The sequence below is a fragment of the Pundamilia nyererei genome, unplaced genomic scaffold, assembly GCF_000239375.1.
Source record: "Pundamilia nyererei isolate P.nyererei 1_Seehausen unplaced genomic scaffold, PunNye1.0 scaffold00253, whole genome shotgun sequence".
In the NCBI taxonomy this organism is placed as follows: domain Eukaryota; kingdom Metazoa; phylum Chordata; class Actinopteri; order Cichliformes; family Cichlidae; genus Pundamilia; species Pundamilia nyererei.
Genome location: NW_005187654.1, coordinates 767,083 through 792,922, shown reverse-complemented (window position 1 = coordinate 792,922; position 25,840 = coordinate 767,083). Strand labels below are relative to the sequence as shown.

General features: G+C 39.5%; 1 protein-coding gene across 2 annotated transcripts; it reads left to right on the top strand.

Annotated features, from left to right (window-relative positions):
* On the top strand, positions 1–25,834 carry ppm1bb (protein phosphatase, Mg2+/Mn2+ dependent, 1Bb). Of its 2 annotated transcripts, none has more exons than XM_005749729.2 (6): positions 1–416; positions 14,904–15,746; positions 17,101–17,218; positions 17,975–18,086; positions 20,048–20,105; positions 22,304–25,710. In XM_005749729.2, the coding sequence occupies exons 2-6, from the start codon at positions 14,916–14,918 to the stop codon at positions 22,637–22,639; spliced, it is 1,455 nt and encodes a 484-aa protein (XP_005749786.1). In that variant the 5' UTR covers positions 1–416; positions 14,904–14,915; the 3' UTR covers positions 22,640–25,710. The 2 variants fall into 2 exon arrangements, with proteins under 2 accessions (XP_005749786.1, XP_005749787.1); XM_005749730.2 differs by lacking the exon at positions 22,304–25,710 and adding an exon at positions 25,718–25,834 and having other exon boundaries at positions 9–416.
* Positions 25,835–25,840: the final 6 nt, after the last annotated feature.

Here is a 25,840-nt window from a genome sequence, read left to right as displayed (position 1 = left end):
TCATCGAGCAGATGCCAAAAATAACACCTCCTCTTGTTCAGCACCCAAAGTCGAAGGATAGCTCTGGCCTTTCAATGGAAGAAAGTGCTAGATTTGTCAGTGTTGTATAATATAACCAATTCTCAGTGTCCATGTTTGTTTGGGAACGATCGGAATTGTCTACATTTACTGTGAGGGACACAATTGGCGTCAAACATGCGTAAAAACCAACGCTATCCAAGCAGGGAACCACCGAGAAAGGAATTATCGCCGCTCATCTGAGGCCATTCTCCATTATTTTTGTCAAATAAGGAAACATAACACAGCTAGCAAGCTAACGTTAGCTCCGCATATATCTAGACGAGTCTTCACACAGAAAGCTGAGATTTTAGCAGATAATCAGGATTGGATCTACAATCGCACAGCAGCAGGAAAACGTAAGTAGCACGCTTGTATCTGCGCTAACGTCATTAGCATTAGTTTGACAGTTCCAGCGACAGCTAACTGTGAAGCTAATAGCTAACGTTAGCTCACATCAACACAGTAGTAAACGGGCCTTACGTGGAGGGAACAGTGTTAAGTGGAAGGGATTTCTGCATGTGGTATTTCCAGAGCCAGCCGGTTGGTTCATGCTACACAGGTAGATCAAAATAAAACCTGAAACAATGAGCTGAAGTTTGAAAGTAACTTGGTTACCTTAAGCGTTAGCTCGGCTACCTCATGGTAGTTGTAGTAATGTAATATATTTAAAGAAAGTGCCAAAGAGCGTCCTTATTTTAGTAATGTAATGTTTGGTGGGTAACTCTACCAATCTTCGATATGCTCCAAGCAGACGTGCATTGGAGTGTCTCTGGGTACTCCATGTTCTCATGTGTATGCAGGGCGGTTATAAGGGCAGGGTTCCCCCTATTAGTGTGCAATGTCTTTAGTCAAAGCCAAAAAGGCATTCAGATGGCATTTAATTTAATGTACACAGGCAAGATTTATTGATATTTAGCAGTAATGTTTCGCTGCGACAACTGTACGGCTCCTCCCCACACTTCACTGATTTCCCACTGCTCATTATTTACAACAGGACCACTGATACTGGATTTTGGGCCGTTTTTAGTGAGTACCTACAATAGAATCTTTGCAACTCTAAACATTTTTAATTTGACGAGCTAGTGAGCTACTTGCTAGACCTGCGATAAGTGAGTAAAGCATGTGATAACATCGTTCATAATTGCAATGATGACATGATTTGGAATAAATAAACAAACAGGCACCGAACTGTGAATGTGGCTTGTACAGTTCAGCTCAGGGTTGTACCTAAGTTTCTGCAGGGCTCTAGGCGCTCAAGTTGAAGTTGGGAGGTGGTGGAGGTCCATCTCTCCATACAGAGGTGTGGCTAATCGCCTGTGGTGCTGTGATATCAGTCTGTTTATTACTGACTATGGCGCAAAATAATAATACTTTGGGATATGATGTGTTGATAAGATAAATACATTCTTAACTTTTACTATTTTTTTCTTTACATTTTATGTAAAAACAATTTTAATTCTTTAAACAACAAAAATTAGGACAGAAGTATAGTCTGATATAACTAAGTTAATTTGCTGGTGAATCAGCAGTGAATATTTGAATAAATGTAAAATGTTACTAAAGTGCATAATATTTGTAATATGAAATCTAGAGTAAAGTATGGCAAACATTAACAGTATACACATCAGTGATCTTTATCCTTCTTGTACTGTTACTAACGTGGATTCACTGCTTGTCAAGGCTCGAGAGAGAGCGCTATTAAAAATACTTGGCAAACTAACCTGGGAGTTGTGATACATGGGCTGGGTTGTAATGATTCATATTTAAACACACTCACCATGGCTGTGTAAAACAAATGGTAGTTTGTTAAGATTGCTTTTCTGCACGTTTAAGCTTCAGGTGGTTTAGTGTTTTGGTTTTACTTACAGAGACTTTGATTGGATGGTGTATACAGTAATACTGATATAGACATGATAATATTGGTTAATAGTGTTGGATTTTTGTACTTACTATTTTAAGGGACATGGTTAGGTATATATGAGGCTCTTTGAATATAATGTGTACTGTAGTGATGAGGCCTGTCAAAAATATATATGTGAAATCAACTGTGATAACACATTACAATTCCTCCTTAAAGCGTACTAGTCAAGCTATTTATCTTGCACATTAAAAAAAAGCAAGAGTTGGCTCAGAGTGGATTCTAGTTGAGGTAAAATTTACAAAAACACAAGCTGAAGTTTGTGCAAGTTTGTGAGTAAGACTGCAAGTATGGAGGTGATAGATACAAAGCGCTTTTAAAATAAGTAATATTTAAAAATCAGTCATGTGTTTCAAAAGTTGGCAGTGCAACTGAGCTGTCTTCATTTGTACCAGCTTGAAGTCTAGCAGCCGACTAACTAGTAAGTAATATAAACTTTAGTTGTCATTCTGCTTAAGTCGTCTAGTACTTGGAAAGTTTCTGTAGTTTTGTGTTTGTCCTTCATGCTTCGGTTGATTTGTGGTACAGCAAAGTCAGATAGCTACATTCTTAGAAATATTTTACAGGTGTTGCACATGTTCCAGGCTTTGTAAGTACATTGTGGGTCCGTTGTCATAAGACAGTTGTCTTGAATGTACTGTGGGTTGCTCTGATATAGACAAAGGTTAGTTGTTAAACATTGCGGTAGATATACAGGAGGAACTTGTGACCATCCCTTAATCATGCTGTTTTTCGTTGATGTGGTAATAAAATGGCACAATGACTTTGTGTTTGTGGGAGTTACAGTTAACTAATGCATGGTGTTACTTTTTTGCTACCATCAGTTACACTCTTACCTCTTTAGCTTTGCTTGCTGTTTTTCTAACAATGCAAAATGTATTGTTCAGAAAACAGAGTCAAGTAAATATTGCTAGATATTATTTGTTTTTTGTGGTGTTTTTTCTTTTTTTTGGGGGGTGTTTTGTTGTTTGGTTTTTATAATTCTACATGTTCCAGTTAAGGGCATCCCGTCAGCAGCGGTCATCCATGCAGCCCTTCTTCCTTAAAAGAAATGTAAAAAATATATATATGTATGTGTTATATATATTAGGGCTGTTCGATATAACCATATATATCGGATGACAATATAAAAATGTCTATCGTTTCATTTTACGCTATCGTTTGTTTCTTGGTGTCGCAAAATAAACTGTTTACGGCAATATTGTTTCATAGTTTTGATGGTCACTGTAGTGGCTATATTAATTTCTTAAAGTTCTCTCTTTCTCTTATATTTAATATAACCACACTACGGACGGACAAGCGCCTGTTTTTTGCGTTGCCATTAGCAACAACGACGGTAAAACCATCGCGTGTCCGCCTGTTTATTTTCCACATAAACCTTTCACAATAAAGCTCAAGATCCTGTTGAGACTTTTCAAAATAAACTGAATCCCGTGAAAGAGTATGCAGAGCCTTTACGGATGAGAAGCAAAAAAGAGCCGCCAGGTGCTAAAAAATAAAGCTTAGACTCAAACGTTAGAACAGGCTTTTCCCCGCAGCACGCCGTGTAATAAATACTCACAAAGAAAACGGCGGCCGTTACAACTTATGTCTAAAAATGCATCCTTTAATGCATCGGTTAAAACACTCAACTCCAGCTACATGACGCCCAGCTGGAAACACTTCACGCAAGTCTAGCTGCCCGAGTTTCACAGAATTTACAGAAAATGTTAAATCTTTGTGATTTGTATCGTTATTGGGACGATAGAATTCTTATATCGGGATATGAGATTTTGGTCATATCACACAGTCCTAATATATATATAGGACTGTGTGCGCACTGTCAGTGCGCCCCAGGGTGCCTGTGGCTACAATGTAGCTTACCATCACCAGTGTGTGAATGTGTGTGTGAATGGGTGGATGACTGGATGTGTAAAGCGCTTTGGGGTCCTTAGGGACTAGGAAAGCGCTATACAAATACAGGCCATTTACCATTTACCATATATATATTCATCTTAACAAACGTTAGGCCATTACTGAACTTTAAAAATGTATTTAAAGTTCAGTATTTGTACTCTAGCTTGACAATTAACAAATGAAAAGCAAATAAGTGAATGAAAAAAAGAGGTTGAGATGGTGGAACACACAGGGTTGTATGGTAGGGAGTTGAGGCCATTTTGTACCCGCCGCTGTTGCCTTCATGAACAGTGTATATCTAAAGTGATGTCTCAACTATTGGCGCGAGCCGTGCTTTGGTGTTGTTACGCCTTGTCATGCATGTCTGCGTTTTTGTAACCTTGTGTGGCTGCATTGAAGACATGAATATACAGTCGGGTTGGTTTCTATCACCATTTCAGTGATATGGGTATAAGAGCTCAGAGATTTGCAGATCATGGAGAGGAAAATGCTGCAACCGCTTGAAAAGATTAGACTTTCTGAGAAAAAGTTTTTGGAGGAAAAATAAACCTCAACTATTCCAGCATTGGCACTAATGGGGACCTTTTCTCTGAAGGGTGTCACCTATTGTTCAGGAGAATACTGCAGTGAATCTGGCGCTTCAAGTATATGTATTTAATGTGGCTTTTGTGACATTGAAACAATAAATAGGCCATTAGGGTTTCTTTTTTAAACTGTAAAGACTAGGCTGATGTCCATATGTCAAGAGGGACTACACCATGGAATAAAAACTGACCATCAAATGTCTCCTAGATTGGGTAAGGCACATGTGTAATATGAACTTTACTGGTGGATCAACACATTTTTAGCTTGCGGCATTTATCATATATTCAGAGATGAAGGGAGCTCGAAGCAACTGATAATCCCTTCACAGTTTCAATAATGAAACCTTGACAGTTTTACTTCCTCCAGATAGGTCTCGTTGAACAAAGTCTCTCCTTTAGTCATCTTGGAGGCGAGTGATTTTCAGAAACCTTTGCGGTGAAAACGAAAGCAAAAGAGTACGTTTTTCATGCTGATATTTTTATTTTATAATTGGCGAAAGACAAAATCAATTGATTAATCTGATTAATTGAACTAAGGACTAACCTGATGAGTTCTTCTCTGACTTTGCCCTTTGCCTTTTCTTTCCACGACAAAGGAAAAGACGGCTACAGTTTGCATTCACAGTGAAGCTCTGGACACAAGTTTATCAGCAGCTTCTTGTGCATTTTATACACTCTGCTTTACTGCAGAGGTGTGTCAAAGTTAAAACTGATGATAAATTCAAAAATAATTATCAGATATGTACCGTGTGGTGTTGAAATTTAGCCACCCTGCCCACCTTCTCTATTATATCAGATGGTGATAAGGTATCCAGGTGACCAGTAAATGACATCACTTAGTTGGGCTTGTCCTCCGCTCGTCAGATATGAGATGAGTTCAGTTTATTTCACCTGAGTCAGCACTCACTGTGCAAAGTCAAAAGCAGCAGATGAAACCCAGTGTCAGTGAAAGACTGAAGATAGTTACCGGTAACAAGATTATTTTAGAGTTTAACAGATCTTATCAGCTTTAGCTGTGCACTGGTAGAAACTGTAGGCATCGAGTTGACCGCATTGATCCTCCATTGTAGAGAGCAGTTTGCACTGCTTTAGTGAATAATCTGAAAGCCACTAACTGCTAAATGTGTGGTGGCTTACAGCACAGCAGAGCTGCATATGTGCAGATTTGCACATAGAAGGAGAAGAGGAAGGCAGACAGAGTGACGGTTAAAGAGAAAGCAATGTGCATCTGTACCAGCAGGAGAGGGCTGAGTCATGCATAACCTCAGTCACATGAATGAATGATTTACCTCCAATAGTGGACATTTGAACATTTCCATGATTTTTTTTTTTTTTTTTTTAAATTTCATTGTTAACAGTTAAGAGGAAAACAGTTCCTATTAATGATGTTTGTCTGAGAAAATAGATAAATTATTAAACATCCCCAGTGCATAAGCCTTGTTAGGTTAGGAAAGTGAAAGCAGGTGTTTTGCTGTTAATATTGCTGCATTGATGTTTGTGCTTTATAATACTCGTCTAATATTAATCAAAATTACAGAAAGTAAATTCTAATTTGAGTTCTAATCAGAATTCTAGAAATCAATATGGTTTCGTTGTAAAGGCTGGAATTTTTTTAAAGCTTTATTTACACTGTGTTTGATCATATTGGACACAATGTTGAGACCAGCAGAGTTTGAAAAAGTTGGATGTTGGATGTTCTTGGCTTGTAAAGTAATGCTTAAGCTTGGATTCGGTTATCTTTGATTCATAGTTTTGCTTTAAATCTGCAGCGTAGCCTAAGGTGGACCTTCCCAGATCTCAACAACTGTGATAAGCATGATGTCCATGAAACAAAATGTTATAGGTTGTATTTGTTTCTAGCTTGCTCATTATGATTGTCTGCCTGAGTAATAATACGGTGTTTTCCTCGTTATCATAGCTTGTGTGTACATGCGTGCACGTGTGTGGTTTTCTTTTTTACATTTCTCTTCTTCCTTCCAGTTTATGTTCCATTTCCTGCACTTTGAGATGGTTACCAGGACCTTCGGCCATGTTGCTATAATGACTCCACACACATTAGGTGGTAGTGAGTTCCAATGGAAAACGACGGAAACGTTCGAGTCGAGTCGGATCGGTACTAGTGAAAAAGAGCTATAAGTACTGGATTGGTGCTTTTCTTTTAGTTGTATTCTTTCTGTGGTTCCTGCCTCAGATTTTATGAGTCTTGTTAAGTATTAGGCTTTGATTTTGTGGTGTGCGGCGGTAGACGGCCCATGGCCCATTTCCATGCTCTTGTCTTGAAGGATTGCAGAAACCTGCCAGTTTGACTTTAGTTTTTTGTAACACCTGTTTTCTTTAAAAGCACTTTGACAGTGTAAAATGTTACCTGTGAGCTTTGTACACCAAAGTTATTTTTGCTGTCATTCAGGAGGCGTAATGCCCCTCTCTGAAGCAATCTGCTGCAGATTAGTGCACAAAGGGCAGATGAACAAAAGTTGGATATGTGAACCTTTTGTTCTGTGTGTAATAAAAGAAATGTAAAGCTTAAAAATGCCTTCAGTACAGGCCTTTGTTAAGAATATCAGATAAGATAAACAAGACTATATAAACATGTAACCTTATGTTCAGGGGTATGAGTAGATATAACGTAAAGGTGTGGCCACTACTGTTGCTCCGGACCACTTACACAACAGGAGCTGTTTCCCTATTCGGGGTATGCTTGCTTCAAAGTCCGTAACTCAAGACTGAATGCTTCCCCGCAGTTTGACGAGACTGTCCCGTACCAGAGGCTCCTCCAAATGCAGCTGTGAAATTTGACACGCTGTATCCTCTTCAGTCCTCACTTACTATCCCACAGTCCTCTCTGAGCTGTTAGTTTAATGGTGCTTTCACATGGCTCCCTTTCACTATGTAAATATGAAGGAATATCACAAGATCGAGTTATATTTATCAGTAATTTTCCTTTTGGTGGTCATCAATTCAACATGTGGATTGAAAGATCCAGGAAAGTGTAAATGATGTAAGATAGCCATATTATTCTTGCTAGCTCCTTTTATGCTAATAAGCAGAGAGGTGAAAAAACTCAGTATTCTAGTATTGCGTTTGTTGATCCTTCATTAATTTATTATTTTTTTAATAAGTTAAATATATTTAACGTATTTAAATGAGTGCACAGTCTGCGTAAGAATCTCTGGCGGCCATATATGCTCACAAGACAAGCCAGGCAAAGCCCAAATGGACCAGTGACATGCTTTACAACTTCAGTGAGAGAATAAAGTAAGATGACCCCTAGGAGGACAGAACGGTGAAGCAGAATTAGAGGTTGGGTTGGTTCGCTTGTTACCACCCATCTTATGTTGCAGAATTAACCTGCTTTGAAGCAATTTACACCAGAGATGAGAGGTCAGCATGCAGGAAATCACCGCCTGCTGACTTTTTTGGAAAGTTGTCACTATTCCTGGAAGATCCCGTGGACCTCAGTTGGCAGATATTTTCTTTTTCTTTTTCTAACTGAGCATCCATATGAAATAGATTCATTATGACTTTTTATTTTTTTTGCCTTCTACATGCTAGCAGTTTGAAAACAATTTTCTTGTTCTGAGCCTTAACATCAATAGCTAAAACCTGGATATAAATTTACATTTTTTTATTTGTTCTTTGTTTAATCTCACACTGTTTAACACCACCAGGATTGCAGCTGAACAACTATAGTTAAAACTGTATTGCATATGATAACAAAACATTGGTGTTGGAGATGTTAAATGATAAATGTAACAACATATTTAATCAATGAGATCTCTTAATATTAAAAAAAGAGCGCAAATTCAACAGTGTTGTACTGTAAACAGTACTGTAGTACATAAAGGAAATCTGTCTGCATGACTTTTGGGCTTAAGTTGTAAGAAGTAAAATACAGAAATCTGTTACTTAATTTCTTTGGAGTATAAATGGCCATGGAGAAGGTCTTGCTGTACAAGTTGTCCAACAAACTAAAAATGCAGTTAAAAGTCCAAAATTAATGTCGTCCTTCACATTATCCTAAACCATCCAATGTGCCAGATTGGAGTCTCTGTTGGGGTAATTCTGGCCCCTGTCCCTTAGGTTTGACACCCCTGATCAAAGTCTGTGTTGGTTCTCAGTCATCAAGGCCGTGGTAGTCTAAGGAGTTTGGAAAAGAAAGCAACTGGACTTATTCTGAACTTTTAGTAAGTTTGTATGAACTTAAAAATTTATAGATGGATTTAAAAACTATAAGAAAATTAGTAATAATAGTTACATCTTCACATTAGAACCATGACAGTGATAATTCTGTAAACTTTTACTGTTGGTACCTTTCACTGCTTTGATTCCAGGGTTTGGATAGACTTTATTAGAACCTATAGTGTTTTGTTTTTTTTTGTTTTTTTTTATCACACAGACGACATTACCTATCTTACTGTTCTTCCTTTGCTGCCAGAACCTGTATACTCCCAGCACTGGCACTTTCATGTGAAACTGTGCGTTAAGTTATGAAGTGAGTAACTTTTGTGTGACAGCTTGGTGGGGCTGTAAGTAAACTCGGATAAGGAAAAGGTATTCTGAGTATGCTGAACTTGTATAATAGTACAGGCACCAAGAAAAAAAAAACGGGGAGTTATTTGTGGGAATACCAATCATTTAAATGTATGTTTGTTTTTTCGAAGTTGATGTTAGTAAATAATAGTAATGTTAAGATAATGCGCTAGCTTGTATTTAGTCTCTCTTAGTGGTACTACTGCATTTGTGCTGAAGCTTGTGCATGTGCATACATGCAAACTGATGCTTACACATGCTAATTTAAATAAATGAGGAAGAAATGCAAATATGACAATCAGCTTGTTAAGTATCCAGCAAAGAGACTTCAACTCCACCATCTTGGACCTCACAGCAGGTAATGATTGTTCCTGTTCTACTCATCAACTTCAGCATAGCAGCATCACGTCATCACCTACACTAGGTTCTGGCTAGAGTGAGTGCTCACAGCAATTAAGATGGTGGAGTTTAAGTCAGAGATTCAAGACAGCTAAATGATACAGAAGACTGCCACAACAGCAAACTGACCTACCTGGCAGTAAGGAAATGCTATACCGTACTTTAAGAACTGTCAGTGGAAAGATTGAACTTTCAAAACGATATCAGTTTTAAGGCCATTGTGTAAATAAAATAAAATAAAAATATACTTGGGTGGCCATTAGTATACCTGAGTGGCAAGTGTATATTTGGAAAATACTGCTCGCTGCCTCCTTCAGTCTGTGTCCTGTTTATTTGCTAGGCAGCAACTTTGTTCTGTGGCTTTGCTCTTCACAGAAGTTAAATATAATGGTTTGTTATATTTTGTAAATGTCAAGAAAGTTTATAAACAGTACCTTGGAAAAACTTGTCAATGAAGCAGGCTTATGTTTTCCAGCAGCAGTATAAAGCCCCAAGGGCTGGGCTATTGGTAATCACCAGGCAACTGACTAACTGGCTGTGTCCTCTTTAACCATCTTAAAAGTAATCCCTTATTGTGCTCTCTATAAAGACACTGTTATTTATCAAGGCAGGAGCACATGTCAATTTGTATTACTCAACAAAAATTGGATATTGGAAATACTGAGTTTTTCCTTATAAAATAAAAAGAATAAAATAGGACTGTGATTTTAAACAGCCATTTTTGAAGTGGGGTTTAAGTTATTCAAGTCTAAAATGCATAGACTTCTGTTAGGTCAGGTAACACAGGTTTCTTAGCCTTGACAGTCACTCCCAAAAGACTGGTTTTGAGCCAAAGTAAACCTTTTATAGACGGGAAGCAGTGTAAAGGTCTTGAAGTTCCTGGAGCGAATGAAATGTCTTAAATCTTCTTCTTATTAACATGTAAAGTTGTAACCAACCTTCACACACATTTATATAAATCAGTCGGATTAGGTGAAAACCAGTGAGTTATAGTGTATATATGGATAATGCTGAAACCTGTGAGCTACTATTATTGAACAGGATGGCTGTTTCGTATGAATGTGGCTGCTCTGAGCAGAGCATTTGGACTCTCTGCAGCATTATGTAATCCCCGACCTTCCACTTCCCTTTTCAAAGCCAGTGGTTTTTGGCAGGCGTGTGTTTCAGCATCGGGGGTGACTGTTTCGACCTGTGGTTACTTTATGCGTGATAGCAGTTTTAAGGGGGGGTTAAGTAGTTGAGAGTTGCTAGTTTCAGTTTGATGTCATAGTCCAGATATTTCCCAGCTTTTCTCTTCTCTGTGTACGTGTTTTTTGCCAGCAGTTTATTAACAGCCATTATCAGCCAGAGATACCTCATCATATCTGCATGTGTTCTTGCAGTCTGCATGTCTCCTTTCAGGGCTGGCTGCTGCAACTGCTTTAATGGATGGATGATGCAACTCCTCTCTCTTCTCCCTACCAAGCAGCTGAGAGTGTGTGTGTATTTCTTTTAGACAGAGAAAGACATAGAGAGGGGGATGTCGCTGAATGAAGCCTAGGCTGGATGTTTGCACTGCAGGGTGGGTGGTTGCTAGGCAATAGCAGTGTGTTTGTTTTATTTTTAGAGAGAATCACTGTGGGTGAACATAACACGTTTGTCCCTTTCTCATAGCACGTCTAAGTGCTTTTTCTTAACATACAGTACATTAAAATACAGGCTACACAAGAGTGGAAAATATGAGCTTAATTTAGAAAATCTAGTTGTCATAATCACGTAGCAAGAAAGCAGTTTAAAAAATGTCAATGGCATGGTTCAACTCCTCACCCTAGTCATGAAATCTAAACCATCCTGGCGTATTTATAGAGTATCTTTTTCTCGCACATAGACTATGACACTGCACGCATGCGCAGAGCAGACACAAACGCACACACACACATACGTGAAACCAGCTGTAGTCACTCCTTGCACGTACCAACCTTTTTTGGGCACATGGCCGTCACGCTGTGTGTCTTTGTGTGTGCGAGTGTGCGAGTGTGCGAACTCATGTGGGAAGTAACACCCAGTGAAAAGTCAATATGCAGTCAAGGCTCTTTTGATTTTTATAGCTTTTCATTGATTTCGAGATCTCGTGAGTGTAACACCAACCATGCGTTTTGTGAATCGCCCCATACTGTAGCAGTTGCTCACATTTAGGTCTGAATTGATTCATGCGAAGAGAAAAATACCAGAGAAAAGTAAAAGGAAGGTTTTGGAGACTGTAGTGGGTATCATGATCTAGCCACCAATTTTCATATTGGTATCCCAGCTACCATAGGGCGAGAGGCAGGGTACACCCTGGACAGTTCACCAATCTGATGATTTTTTTAGTATGTTCTTATTTTTAGACTAGTCAGCTATTGTTTCCTTGTCTACTTTAAATAATTTGTAAATTAGTTGCTAGAAACGTTCCTAATTTCAACATTAGAGGTATTAAAACATATCCAGCTTTTTTAGTCTCAATAGCAGTGCGTTTACCTTGGATTTGGCCTGAGTGCTGTGCCAGTAGTTAATTGGCTTTATTCCTAGTTATGATGAAGACATGGGGATCATTATTAAATGTTGAAGGCTTTAACTAAATATCGTTTAGTAAATGGACAGAAGAACAAAAATAGTGTTGATTTAACAACTTTATTTGCACTTTCAGCTTAATGTGAGAGTCTCTCTTGGGTATTGCTGTCATTTGCAGTTATGCAAGTTTTTTTCCCTTCTGTTTGCCCTTTAGGTAAGGGTGTAAGTGTGTGTACTTATTTGACCTTTTCACACACAAACAGTGAACAGTTATGTCAGTTATGTTGACATTTCACTACATTACTGGAGATTTATTTATGGGGTGTATTAACTCTTCACAACTGTCTTTTGGGTCATGCTTATTTTTTCAACAGTCAGCAAGAGTTACCAGAGTTAGGTCTGATGACTTCTTCGTGAACATGGACATTTAACTAGGGACAAACAGCTGTTTGTCTGGTGATTTGGATCTTAGTTTCAGAAGGGTTACAGCCCTACTCTAAGTGCAGTAAAATCTTTGAAGGACATGTCTTCAGCACAACATTATAATGCAGCTTTCCCATTATTTCCAACTCACTTAATCATTCTTTGCCATTAAATCGCGATTAAGATTGAAGTACTGTAATGTAGCAAACCTCAAATAACTGCTGACCCTTTGTAGTGACGTAGCATGGTTTCTCTCATGCTCTGTCATTTACCTTTTATAGGTAGTAAACTAGTAAAAGATAGATTAGCAAAGTATAGACTTCAAATGAATCTGCTGTTTTCACAGCTGGTGTGCTAACAGTATAGGGTTTTCCATCAGATAAGTTGAGCCCGACTCAGCTGTTGCAAAAGCAACACACAATGTCCTTGGCAAGGTACAGAGATGACAAAAGCTTGTACATTTCTAGTAAATTGCTTTCTAATGAGCAGTCCTACAGTTTCTCTGCATTTGTTGCATCATAACATAGCATACTTGCTAACTTTCCACTGCAGTAAAATCTCTCCTGAAATCGTGGATACACAGGGCCTTGAAATGTTAAGAACTAATGACGTCTGCCCGCCTGACGCCACTGGCTTTAATAATTAAAAGGCTGATTGTGATTAACTCATGGACAAAGAGGTTCTGCGGTTCTTTTTAAGTGAACAAGGTTTATGTTGAGGAAAAGACCAAACACGACTCAAAGTGAGATTTAATTCAGCTCTTGGCAGCAGAGAATCTATGCCCTGCTGATTCAGTAATGCCTCTCCACTTCCCGACAACAAGTTAACTAATGGTATTAGTTACTGTGTGTTCAGAGTGAAAGAGGTTCTGTGTGCTGGGTGAAGCTTCCACAGTGTAATCCTCGACTCTGTGGTTCCTCCTCAGCTATCTTTGTCTTGTCAGGATCTCTGGCTCTCACCCTCCATTGAGTAATTAAAAGCTTTCAGTACTCACGGTATGAAGCAACCTACTGAACTACTGACATCAAAAACCGGTGATTTAGAGAGATTTATAGTACAAAGCACATTATTATGCACTTTTGAATGTTGTGTTCTGTTATAGAACTGCCAAAGTTGTGATCTGTGAACTGAAAATGGCTTTTTATCAAACGTGTACAATAAGATTTATAAATGCAGTCATTAATTGTTTATTTCAGTATTGCTGTTTTCTAAGCATAGTCTGAACAATTCTGGATTATTACATTTTACAACATGGGAGTTAAAGTTTAGAATTTGGAACTGACGTGAAGACCTTCAATGTATAGTCTTTTGGTCAGTATGTGCAGTTATTCATATATGATAACATGCATCAACTTAATGAGTTTATCAGTGCAGAGGGTTTCCCACACAACTGGAATACAGTTAGTTCTATATATCTTTGAACACTAACATGTTCCAGTTATGTACATGGACATAATGTGTAGACTCTGTAGTGCACAGAACCAAAATTAGTAAAAAGTTGTCTCTGTCCAAATAATTATTTTCACAGGGTGCACACGTGTGTGCCAACGCGTTCTTAAATTATCTATAACAAAAATCCATTGTCTTATTCTTCTTTTGGCTTCTTGCTAGTGTTTACCACAGCTGATCATCTGCCTCCATCTTGGGCAGTTATTTTGGTTCACATGTTGATTTGTTCAAATCAAATTCAAATTTTATTTGTCACGTACACAGTCATACACAGTACGATATGTAGTGAAATGCTTGGACAACTGCTCGTGACCTAAAGGGAAAAAAAAGGAAAAGGCTATGAATAAGATAGGAAATAAATATGAAAAATTAAAAAGGGTAAATTTAACTAGGAGGGAATAAAATATAAATTAAGGTTAAAAATGAAATAACTGTACAACACAAATTAGAATGAAGGGTAAATTTAACGGGAAAGAATAAGATAAAATATATAAATTAAAGTTGAAAATAAAATAACTGTACAACAAAATACACAATATACACAATATAGAACTATATAAGAATGTATGAAGAAATAGAAATTATATAACACAATAACAGCAGCTGTACAAGTATTAACTGGAAATGAAGAATATAATGTCCAGTGTTGTGCAATTTGGAGAAGGTCTTATAGCGCCCTTGCTGATGTAGCCATCTCATTTTATCCAAGCTACCTCGTGAGACTGAGGTAGATGATCCGCTAAACAGCCAAATGAAAATGAAACGGTCTATCCAATCAATAGACATTATGGAGAAGACATTCAGTGATATTGAGAACTACCACAATAGTTGCCTGGTCAGTTTGTCATTAGGGAAACAGAAAACTGAAAGGATGAGTGGAATGTTTACTATACAGAAACATGATAGAATTACTTGGACTAACATACCTTGGTGGTTACCTATAGGAAAGTCTATGTGTGGGAGCACTGGCTATAGGTCTAACTCAAAAACTTACAAAGTTGGTGTTTATGGTGTGGTCAAAGTTACTGACTTTGTGCAAGAGATACTATTTTCTTTGTCTTTGCTGTTTATAGTGCAATGTTTACTGAGTTGCCTTCTTCTCTTCCACTCTCTAGCTATAGGCAGCAATGGGTGCATTCCTGGACAAGCCGAAGACGGAGAAACATAGTGCCCACGGTGAGGGCAATGGGCTGCGTTACGGCCTGAGCTCCATGCAAGGCTGGAGGGTGGAAATGGAGGACGCCCACACAGCTGTGGTGGGTCTTCCCCATGGACTCACCGACTGGTCTTTCTTTGCTGTCTACGATGGTCACGCTGGCTCCCGGGTGGCCAACTACTGTTCTGGTCACCTGCTGGAGCACATCTTGTCAGGAGGGGCTGAATTTGCTTCAGGACCCAGCTCCGTGGAAGGCGTGAAAGACGGCATCCGCTCTGGCTTCCTGAACATTGACGAGTATATGCGCAGCTTCTCAGACCTGCGGCAGGGCCTGGACCGCAGCGGATCAACGGCAGTATGCGTGTTGCTCAGCCCGACCCACCTCTACTTCATTAACTGCGGTGACTCACGGGCTGTGCTCAGTCGAGACAGCAAGGTGGGCTTCTCCACCCAAGACCACAAGCCCTGCAACCCACGTGAAAAGGAGCGCATCCAGAATGCTGGCGGCTCAGTCATGATCCAGAGGGTAAACGGTTCCCTGGCTGTGTCCCGGGCCCTGGGGGACTACGACTACAAATGTGTGGATGGTAAGGGCCCCACGGAGCAGCTGGTGAGCCCCGAGCCTGAGGTATGTGTGTTGGAGCGGGTAGCCGAAGGAGACGAGTTTATAGTCCTGGCGTGCGATGGGATCTGGGATGTCATGTCCAACGAGGAGCTGTGTGAGTTTGTCCATTCACGACTTCTGGTGTGTGACGACCTTGAGAAGGTCTGTAACTCAGTGGTGGACACCTGCTTGCATAAGGTAAGTTGTTTCTCATATATGGTGTACATTTAAGGTGAAAGTGGGCAGAAACAGAGTTGTTTTGACTAGTTTTACTGATAGGATTATGATTTTAAATGCAAAATTTTACTTTAATGTATTTCCATGGGGCCGAGCTGTATCACAGTTACAAATGTCTGAAAGATTACTTGTTGCATGCAAACCAACAATAGCTTGGTGAATGTGTAGGTAATAATCTGTTTAGAAGGCTGATTTGCTCTGGTGGGAAAGTATTTGAAGACTATTTACTCTAGTATACCAAATGTCAGAGCAGATCTGGTTATTAGAGTAAATCCAAAAGCTATTTCTGAGGGTGTCAGAGAGACACGCATCTTAAACAATACTGTTTGAAAAATGAAGACTGACTCCAATTGCAGCTGGTTGTCCTTGTTTAACTCTGAAGACTCAGTGAGCTCAGTGTAGCAGCATATGAAGGAGTTTCCACTAGCTGTAGGCTCCAGTTAAAGTGGCCGTCTGGTTTATGCTGGAATCTCCAGAGCAGAAAAAAAGACTACTGTTGGAATCTCATCCTGCAATCTTAGACTCAGACTATCTGATAAGGGATTATAAAAACTTCTGATTGATTGGGAAACAGAAGACCAGGTCGGGGTTAGCACTGACTAAACTATCAAATATGAGAGAACAATTGTCCAGAAGTATATGGATGGTGTCATGCCCCTGATGGATTTTTTTAAAGTGCTAAATGAGTTGTCAGAAACACTTGGGCAGCAGTTCATATGCCTGGGCACCTCGCCTAAGTGAAGTGTATTTGTGGGAAACAGCTGCCACTTTTCGTAATAGAAATCTAATGCCATATAAAAAGACCAAATATAGCATATTAAAGTAAAAGATGGACAACTGCAGCTGAGTGTAACAAAAATAATACACATCTAAATATTTAAAATGCTTTATGTCTCACAGTGAAAGACAATGTGATGAATAATGCACTGGTGCTTTAAATTCTCTCATTATCCAATGGCTTTAGCAGAATCTATTAGACTATTACACTCTGCATCACTTATTTTGTGTCTTGGGTACTCCAAGAACCAGTGAGTGCACAGCACCTTGGTTATTTTTACCTTGCTGTACGCCACACGCTGCTATAAATTTCCTCCACTGCAGCGGCTTTTTGTGATGTATGTGACACTGTACACTTACAGAACATTACTGTGACCAATTGGAGTTTTACAAGGTAATGACAAGGTGGCTACCCATTTGGTTAAAGGCCAAGGAACTGTGTGTGTCCTATAAATGCCAATTAATGTAGTGTTTTACACTGGCCCTCCAGCTAAAGAAACGCATTCTTCATTCTCTCTCTCCAATCTTTGCTCTCCAGGGGAGCAGGGACAATATGAGTGTGGTGCTGGTGTGTTTCTCTGCGGCTCCCAAGATCTCAGAGGAGGCTGTGAAGAAGGAAGAGGAATTGGATAAATACTTGGAAACCCGTGTTGAGGGTCAGCATTCTGAACACACACAAACAAACCTGCAAACTATGACTGTATGATTTTGGGTTTGCAATAATTCTTATTTTGCCTTTAAGTACATCCCTTTTCTTTACTTTTATCTTTCAATAAAAGCCCACATTCACTCACCACCAGGCTGTGAAAAGTTTAGTATGCTTATTCAGTCCCCCCCCCCACACACACACACACACACACACACAATTTCTAATTAAAGTTCAAGGTTATGCACTTAAAAAACAATTTGCTAAGTTTGCAAGCTCAGTAAAACAACTTTCTCTAACACAAACATAATAACAAAATTTTGAATATGTACTGTATTTATTATTGTGTTCAACAGCACAGTCTTTATACTGTGGTTGAAAAAAGAAACATTGCTATTTATCTGTCAGCATCTTTCTTGTTAGTATTTAAACTGTCACGTCTGATATGTTGCGGTTGAAACTTGTGGTTGGTTTTTGTGAAGTGTTTAGTTATAGTTGAGCCTGTTTCTAAAGGTTAAGTGAAACACACAAGGCCACATACAGTGCTTAGGTGCTGTCTATATAACTTCGACATAATAAGTCTTTTTTAGGTATTACAAATATTTGAAGTCTTCTACTGAGTGCCGCAGCAGAAGGCAAGCAGGGGTTTATCTGATTTACTATGGGTGAATTCTCAGCCTTTGTAGAGAAAGGTGGTGGTTAAATTCCAAAAATGGTGTATAACTTTCTGTATTATAGCTCTTGACATCTTTCCATTTGTCTGTAGAGCTTATGGGAAACTGTGGAGAGGCTGGAGTCCCTGACCTGGTATCTGTCCTAAGGAGCATTGCCTCAGAGAACATCCCGAACCTTCCTCCTGGTGGAGGCCTGGCCAGCAAGTAAATATACAACAAAAATCTACTCTTTCTACACTTAAAACTTGTATATACGGTAGTTATTATTATGAGGCTTGAAAATTTGAATAGATTCATTCCATAGAAATTTATCGGCAGAATGTTAACACTGTGCGATGAACTAGAAGTTGAATCCTTCACTCACAAGTCACAAAAAACAGCTTTGTTTTCATAGCACATTTCTTATCGCCGTTATGAAGGGCAAGTAAAGGGTTATGCTTTGGAGTGCCATGGTTAGATCTGATCTCACCATATTTCTGGTATTTTGTGGTTACTGGTATTGTTGATGTAAAATCAAAATCTAACCACATTTAACTGAATTTAACAGAGATCTGTTCACAGAACTTGTGAGGAGTCTTGTGACTGCTTTTTTACCTTCTCTCTAGTATATAGCTAATACATGCAGCCTAAAATGTCTGTCAAAATACAGCTATTAAATATAGCTATTAAAGTGCTCTTAAATTTAAGTTAAAATGATACATTCGATTACCTGCACCATCACACATCATGCAGGTAAAAAACACGTTTTTATATACATGGCACAGTAACAGAAACTTTATTAACACAGGGGTCAGGCAGCTCTGACAGAAAGTAAGGTTTTGTATTCTTATATTGCACATCCTACTGGTTAATGTTAAACACATTTCAGGTTTAGAAGGTGGAATAGTTTTTACCCTTCAGCCAAAATGGCTCATGACAATGGTTTTGTCGTCGCCTCGACAGGCCGAATGAACACCTAAGCTTGTGAATGCAATAACTTGGGAATGGGGAGCGTAAGATTTTCAAATTATTACCATTAAAAATCTCTCTTTGAGTTCGAATCTCAGTGACGTCAACGTCAAGCCAGAGGTCAGGTTGTCTGAAAATGTTGTATGGGATGATTTTTAATTTATCCCATAGGTGCAGCTACAAAAAATCTCAGACAAGTTAAATTCCCAGTAACCTAGACCTCAAGGTTAGAGGTCAGTCCCCTAGGATTTTCAAGTATATACCATAGGTGCCAGTATTTTTTATAATGCAGCACTTCACAGAATCAGTCCCATACGCCACCTTATATATTCAAAGATGCCATTTATCCACCTAAAATTCCCAACAATTTGTAACTGAAGACGCCGCCTTTACGTCAAAAAAGCAACAATTCTTATTTAACTGCTCATTGGTCTAAAGTGACGCTCGAGTTGTGTCGTTAAACACAGAGATAAAACCTATTCTTACATTGTATTACTTTAGTAGGTTGAATACGCACTCCCTTATCGCGCCTGCTCATTTCTGACCCGCTAATTTGTGCTGTCGATGGATGGTGTTAGTCATTATTGAAATAAATTGGCTGCATCTTTGCTTATGAACTAGCACCTTGTTAGTAGAACACTTGCAGAACTTTCCTCTCCCATCTCATGCTAATTTGCTCCATCTTGTAAATCTGGCTCTTTGGGTTTATAAGCAGTCAATCTGTTTGATGTGTTTTTAGCAACATGTCTTACTAGGAGAGCGTTAGATGTATATAATGACCCACAAGTTAAAATAGTCTGGGTTGATTAAAGATGTGAAAAGTTTTGATTTTTTTCATCAAATTCAAAAGTGTATATATTGTTTATGTTTGGGATTTATCCAGTTATACAAGAAAAGCCTTTCAAGATTTGATGACGATAAAACACTGAGAAACGCAAGTGTCTGCATCCTTTAGTTGCATCCACAACAACTTCGGATAAACATTAAAAAGCCAACACATGCAGAAAACACAACATTAACTGACTGCACACATGAATGAAGAGATTACAGAGTGTCATATGCATGAATGGTGAATTCTCTAAAATTGACAAAGTCGCTTTTAGCTCCATTAAGTCCTCAATCAATATACATTTACTGAGAGCGAACAGAAGCTGCATTATGTCGGTGCTGTTTGTCTCCTCTAAGCAGGAAACTATGTGTTGTTTGTGTGTTTGCAGGCGGAGTGTGATCGAGGCTGTGTACAACAGGCTGAACCCTCACAGAGAAGAAGAAGGGGTGAGTTAACCTGTCTCTGAACTCTTCCCCGCCCTTCACCTCTTCAGCCTTTCACCCTGCCTCAACATAACCTCATAAACAAACACCAGCCCAGACAAGGACACTCTTTCTGTGTGCCGCTGTATGTATGTGTGAGAGCGAGAGAAAATGAATGTGATATAAGTGTGAAAGAGGGCGGAGGATAGAATAAACGGAATAACCTTGACAGGTTCAGGGAGCCTCAGTTGACTGCATTCCACGTTGAAAAGCACTGAAGCTCCAAGCGTCTGTTTCTATTTCACATTTATCATCGAAATGGGATGTATAATAAGACCTCGATAAACCTATTGAACCTCTCAGCAGCGAGCGCATATCCTTTAAACCATTGATTTCATATAGTTAATGCTTGAAAAATGCACGTTTGGGGGTTTTTTTGTGTTTGGAAACCTAGCAGCAGAAAGTCATTCAAAAGAACCTGCTAGCTTTATTTGTTACATTAAATATTTACTTCATGTTACTGATATACTCGGTAGTCACAGCTTATTTAAGGTGGATTCTCGTTCCTCTGTTTCATATACTCAGTGTGTGCACTTAAACAAATTGGAGGACATTTAAAAAAAGTTTTATTCACCTCATCGGGAAGCCATACTTCTGCAAAGCACTGAGTGATTAGATCTAGAAAGATATTTGAACCCAGATTTGGTTTTGATACTTTCCTAAAATTCAAGATAAGGTCTTCAATCAGATATTTATTTGTGAACATACTGCCTGAAATGTCCAGTTTTTGATCTTTCTCACAAGGTTAAAAAATCCCTGCAAAAAATTCATAGATCGAAATCCAAAATTCTAATTTTAAGCTAGGCCTAGCCTCACATCTTGTAAAAATATCATTCAAATCTGTGTCTAAATTTTGCAGAAATCCTCCCAACAGCCGTATCGATCCCAGAGAGGCCTTAGGCTTTCTTACTGTTTTCTGTCTCATGTCTTTTTGACTATGTGGAAATCGGTGTAAATAAAAAATAAGATTAGAGATATTATTCTTCTGTTACATAGAACGGGTATGCACACGGCTTACGAAAACAATGTCAGGATCATCTGTGCTTTAATTACCCAATAATTAAAGTACCCATGCTGCATTGTGCTCGCTGTGTTTGTCTAAGAAATCTCAAGCCAAAGATTATGTAAATTAAGTTGAATTAGATGTTAACACTCCCTCGTCATCATGATTCTGCTCAAAAATATTGATTTGTCTATTCAAGCACATTTATATGGGATGTGATCCTAATGTTCTTTAAAAAATTAAAACCCACCTCAGATTTAAGTTGTCATTTTTTAATTTTGGCTCATTTTGCACCTTTAACCACAATGATTTGGTCAGATAGGGACTTCCACAAAGCCATCTAATCGGGATAGCACAAAAGTTTTTTGTTTTGTTTGTTTGTTTGTTTGTTTTTAAGGGCAGAGTCACAGATTTTTTTTCTTAGCACCTTCTATAAATAAATGTTTTAATGTTATTGCAGACAATCAAATTAAATCATACAACTGGGCTGATTTTTTTTTTTTTCCGGGTAATTTACGATATGTAACACCGCACCATCACTATTAAGAGATAAATAAAAAGAAATGGTATGAAGTATTTACAGCTGCAAATAATATAACAGCAACTGGAAACGTTTTAAACTTCAGCACTCTGTTTACACTGCAGGAAATGGATATGATGTTAGAGCAGAGAATCCCACATCCAGCATCTTTTAAGGAAGGCTGCAGGCGTTTTTACAAACATCTTCATTCTGAAGACGAGATCAGTGTCAGGTCTTGAACGGCCCACCAGGGTGAATGTGAAGAAGTGTGTGCATAAATGCATGGGTGTATTTGTTGTATTAATGTCAGTGGAGTCTAGCCTTGCAGGCTCTTTTCTTTGGGCTTGTGGGTACTGATGAATTCCCCCTCCCCTCGTTACACTACACAGCAAATCTCACAAAGGACTGTTGGTCAGAGGGTCAGAGGTAGCGTTTGCATGGGCCTGTCCGTCTGGTGCAAGTATGTCTCTTGATGCTGTGATGCTGTTGTGTGGTAGATGTCTGTGTGTGTGATGTGCCGCTGATTGTAAGGTGATATGTGTGTGTGCGCGTGTGTATATAAATATATATATGTGTGTGCTGGTGTGTGTTTGACAATGGAGCGTGCCTGCAGAGTCTGACCCTGGCGTGTCACCTCAGGCCTGTGCGGGGGGAGAGGAGGAGGAGGAGGAGGAGAGTGAGGAGGGAGGTGGCAGCACGGCAGCTCATCTGCTGGAGGCTCTTCGGCAGTTCCGCATGCACCACCGGGGGCAGTACCGCTCGGTGTTGGAGGAGTCCCTGGCTACCTACCATCTGCGGGGGGAGAGTGCTGTTGAGAGAGCAGGGGAGAGAAGGAGGACGACCGACGACTGTGACAACCAGGACGAACCCGCCTCCCCTCCCTCTCCCCCTTCGCCCCCGCCCTCACCCGCCATTGCAGAGCTGGAGGCCAGCCAAGATGAGCCCATCCCAAAGTCTGATCCCTCCTCTGACTGACCACCTGCCTGTATACCCAACCACCCTCTCATCCATCCTATCCCAGAGCTCTAGTGAGATGTGCTATGACCTCTCCTCCTCTGTCCTTCATCGCAGAACTTGAATGGCCACATCCAGCTTTGTATTTGAATAATTCATTAGGAACAACAAAAAGGGCTTTTCTGTCCATTCAAGTTCTGTATCTGAGACATACATATATATATATCTATATACCTTAGATGTGGACTCTTTGATTTTTCTTCCTTTTTGTTTCTTCTGACCACTTTGGCTTGGATTCCCAAACTTAAACTTGATCACAGAAGCAGATTTATTAACTAATTTTCATGGTAAACAAAATAAAAATATAACAAGCAAAAGTGGCTAGTGAAGCCAAAGTGAACATTGCACTCTATGGCTTACATTTATCAGTATTTGCTTCTGGCTGACCCCACCCTCACTCCCACCCTTAAGCCTCACCCCCACACCTTCATACAGTGGAGGAACTGACAAAGAAAACACGAGGAGACATTCTGAACTGCAGCTGTGCAACCTTTTGCACTGTCTCCAGGCCTACTCCATCTACAGACTCAGAACACACTCTTCTTGTGTTTTTGTATGTGTGTTTATGTGTGTGTCTGCATGAGTTTGAGTGACCGAGCAAGAGCCCAGTAATCACTACTGAAACGTGTGTTTCTGATTGCTTGCGATACTTGACAGTTACACAGTCCATCAGCTGCTCAGCGATGGTAGGTTGTTCAAACCAGTCTGGATGCAAATTAAGTCTTTGCAGCTTCCACATGATTACATAAAAAAATAATAAATCGCTTGATACTGTTGTTGGTGGGGTAGAGTGCGGTGGGGGTGTAAATGTTCAGACTCAGGCTCTTTGAACAGTAGAAAGCAAAGTTATTAAGAGGATAAAATTTTGGTGCCAGAGCGGCAATTATAGTCCCTAAAAATGTTTAGTCATGCACTGAGGTGTTTTTGTTTGTTTTGTTATGTTTTTACAGCAACACGCGCATAGCCACATTATCTTAAAATGCTAAGCACTACGTTGTATGATGCGACCTACATTTGTACTAACAGCTGTTTGATTGGATGGCGTGTTCACAGCTTAGCACTAGTATTTCAAATTGGAAACGTGGGCCTTACTAACAGAACGTTAGCGTTAATTAGTATAACCTGTGGAACCATAGACTGTATATAAAAGATGAACGTAGTTCCGGGTCTGAAAAGTAAAGTATGTAGAAGTGCCATAAACCTGGATTCCTTCTAATTCCCAGCAGGGGAGAGCGACTCCTGTTCTATACATTTAAAAATGCACTCCTACTTATTGCTATATGACTCCGTGGAGGCTTTATGGTCTCAATTTGTAGTTTCAAGTCATATGTAATACAAAATTATGCTCATTTTGTAAATTTTGGTCCCAATTCAGGTCAAAAATGTGGATAAACCAGTGTATGCTTTAGGGTGGGTCTACCTTCTCGCTTCTGTAATCCAGTTTGAATACAAAAACAGTAAAAACTCACTAACCAACGGGCGAGATAATGGTGGCTATCTTTTGTTTACAGTCTATGTTGCAAACCTATTGTTGGCAGTTTTTCCAAAGCTGCTTTTCACTGCATCGATCAGTGAAAGGCAAACTGTAAAAACTGGTAACTGCTGATAAGATTAGGACATGGGTGACATTGGGACTCCTCTGCTTTGATTACATCAGTTCTGTCAGTCTAAAGGTAGCACACCATGTGGGATGGCGACCACAAGTATTCCTGCCTTCTCGATCTTACCTTACAAAAGTGATACGTATACATATCGGTGGGACGGCTGATGTCATACTGTTCACCTGTGGTGAATTACACTCGGACTACAGTTGATATGTTTCATGTGCGATGGCTCTCTGTCTGTATTCAGTTCAAGGTATTATTAATAATCAAGGTTTTCCAAGAGTACTTTTTAGCTTTTGTTTAAAAACCCACATTGCAGCATATTATATTCCTCACAGGTTGTGCCATTGCCTGTACAGATCGAGTCAATCTTAAACACTTACCTCGATGTAAAAGATATATTGAAACTGACTGCTTGACCTGCAGGGTTTATTCTTATTCAGGTAGATGGAGGTTATTGTGAGTCTGTACAAGCCCTGTATTCTGGTAATGCATGCGCTGCACTTACCTTTTCAATATCTAAAGCACTTAACTATCAGAGGGGAGGTAATGCTAAACGGCGTACGTGCGTGTGTGTGCGTGCTCGCGCCTGTATGTATGAGCTGTATTTCTATGATTTCTATGTGGTTGTGTGGAACAGGTTAGTTCTGCAAATAAGAAATAAAAAGGATTTGAGGTATAATGCAATGATTTGTGTCAAGTGTCTCACTGTAAACTAACTGTATGTATTTATGTCTTGGGGTTTATTTTTTTCTATTTTTCGTTTAGGCCCTGTACCAAATCATTCATCTTGCAGATCAGGGGTTCAAAGTTGACATTTTTCCATTCAGAAGTGATTGTTTTTCATGATTAAGCATTCCAATCCCAATGCAACATGGTGACATTTGATACAGGACTGTTCCCTGACACTTTTAGTAGACCTTTACTCCGTTTATTGTGTTGTGTATGTGTCTGTGTAGGCTGTGAAGTATTCGGAAACTGCTGAAGCTTCCTTGCTCTCCTCTGTCAGCTGTTAGCTCGAGCCTTGACCTCGTCTCGGCTGCTTGAAGACATTTTAAAGAGTTGTCTCCTTTAAAACAAAAGCAGCTCTCAGGTTTGAAAACTCAAACTGAGCGAGGAGCGAGAGGAAGCCATGTAGACTATAGGGACTCCATTCTCTCCATTCCTCCCCTGTTTTTCAGTCTGACAGCTGGCCTCGTGATTCTCCGCAAGGTGAGTCATCAGAGGTTCTGGTTGTGCAGGGGAATATAACGGCTTTCCACCATTAGCCATTCAATTTGAATATATTAAAAAAGGGGGGGAGGGGAGGGGGGCAGTGAGGTTTAAAGGTTTGCCATTATTTAAGGCTTCTGGAGCAGTTTAATTACTACATACAATGATAGACTTGACAATAACAACTCTGGCACACCTCTCTTCCTTTTCTTTCCTCACCCAGAGTGCCGGTGACCTGGATGACCCTTGGTAGCTTCGGCAAGAAACCCCGTCTCCTCCTGGTGATCCATGCGTCCACTCGGGGAGGAGGAGTGTCTCTCCATTGCGCCATGTCTTTCTCCACTAA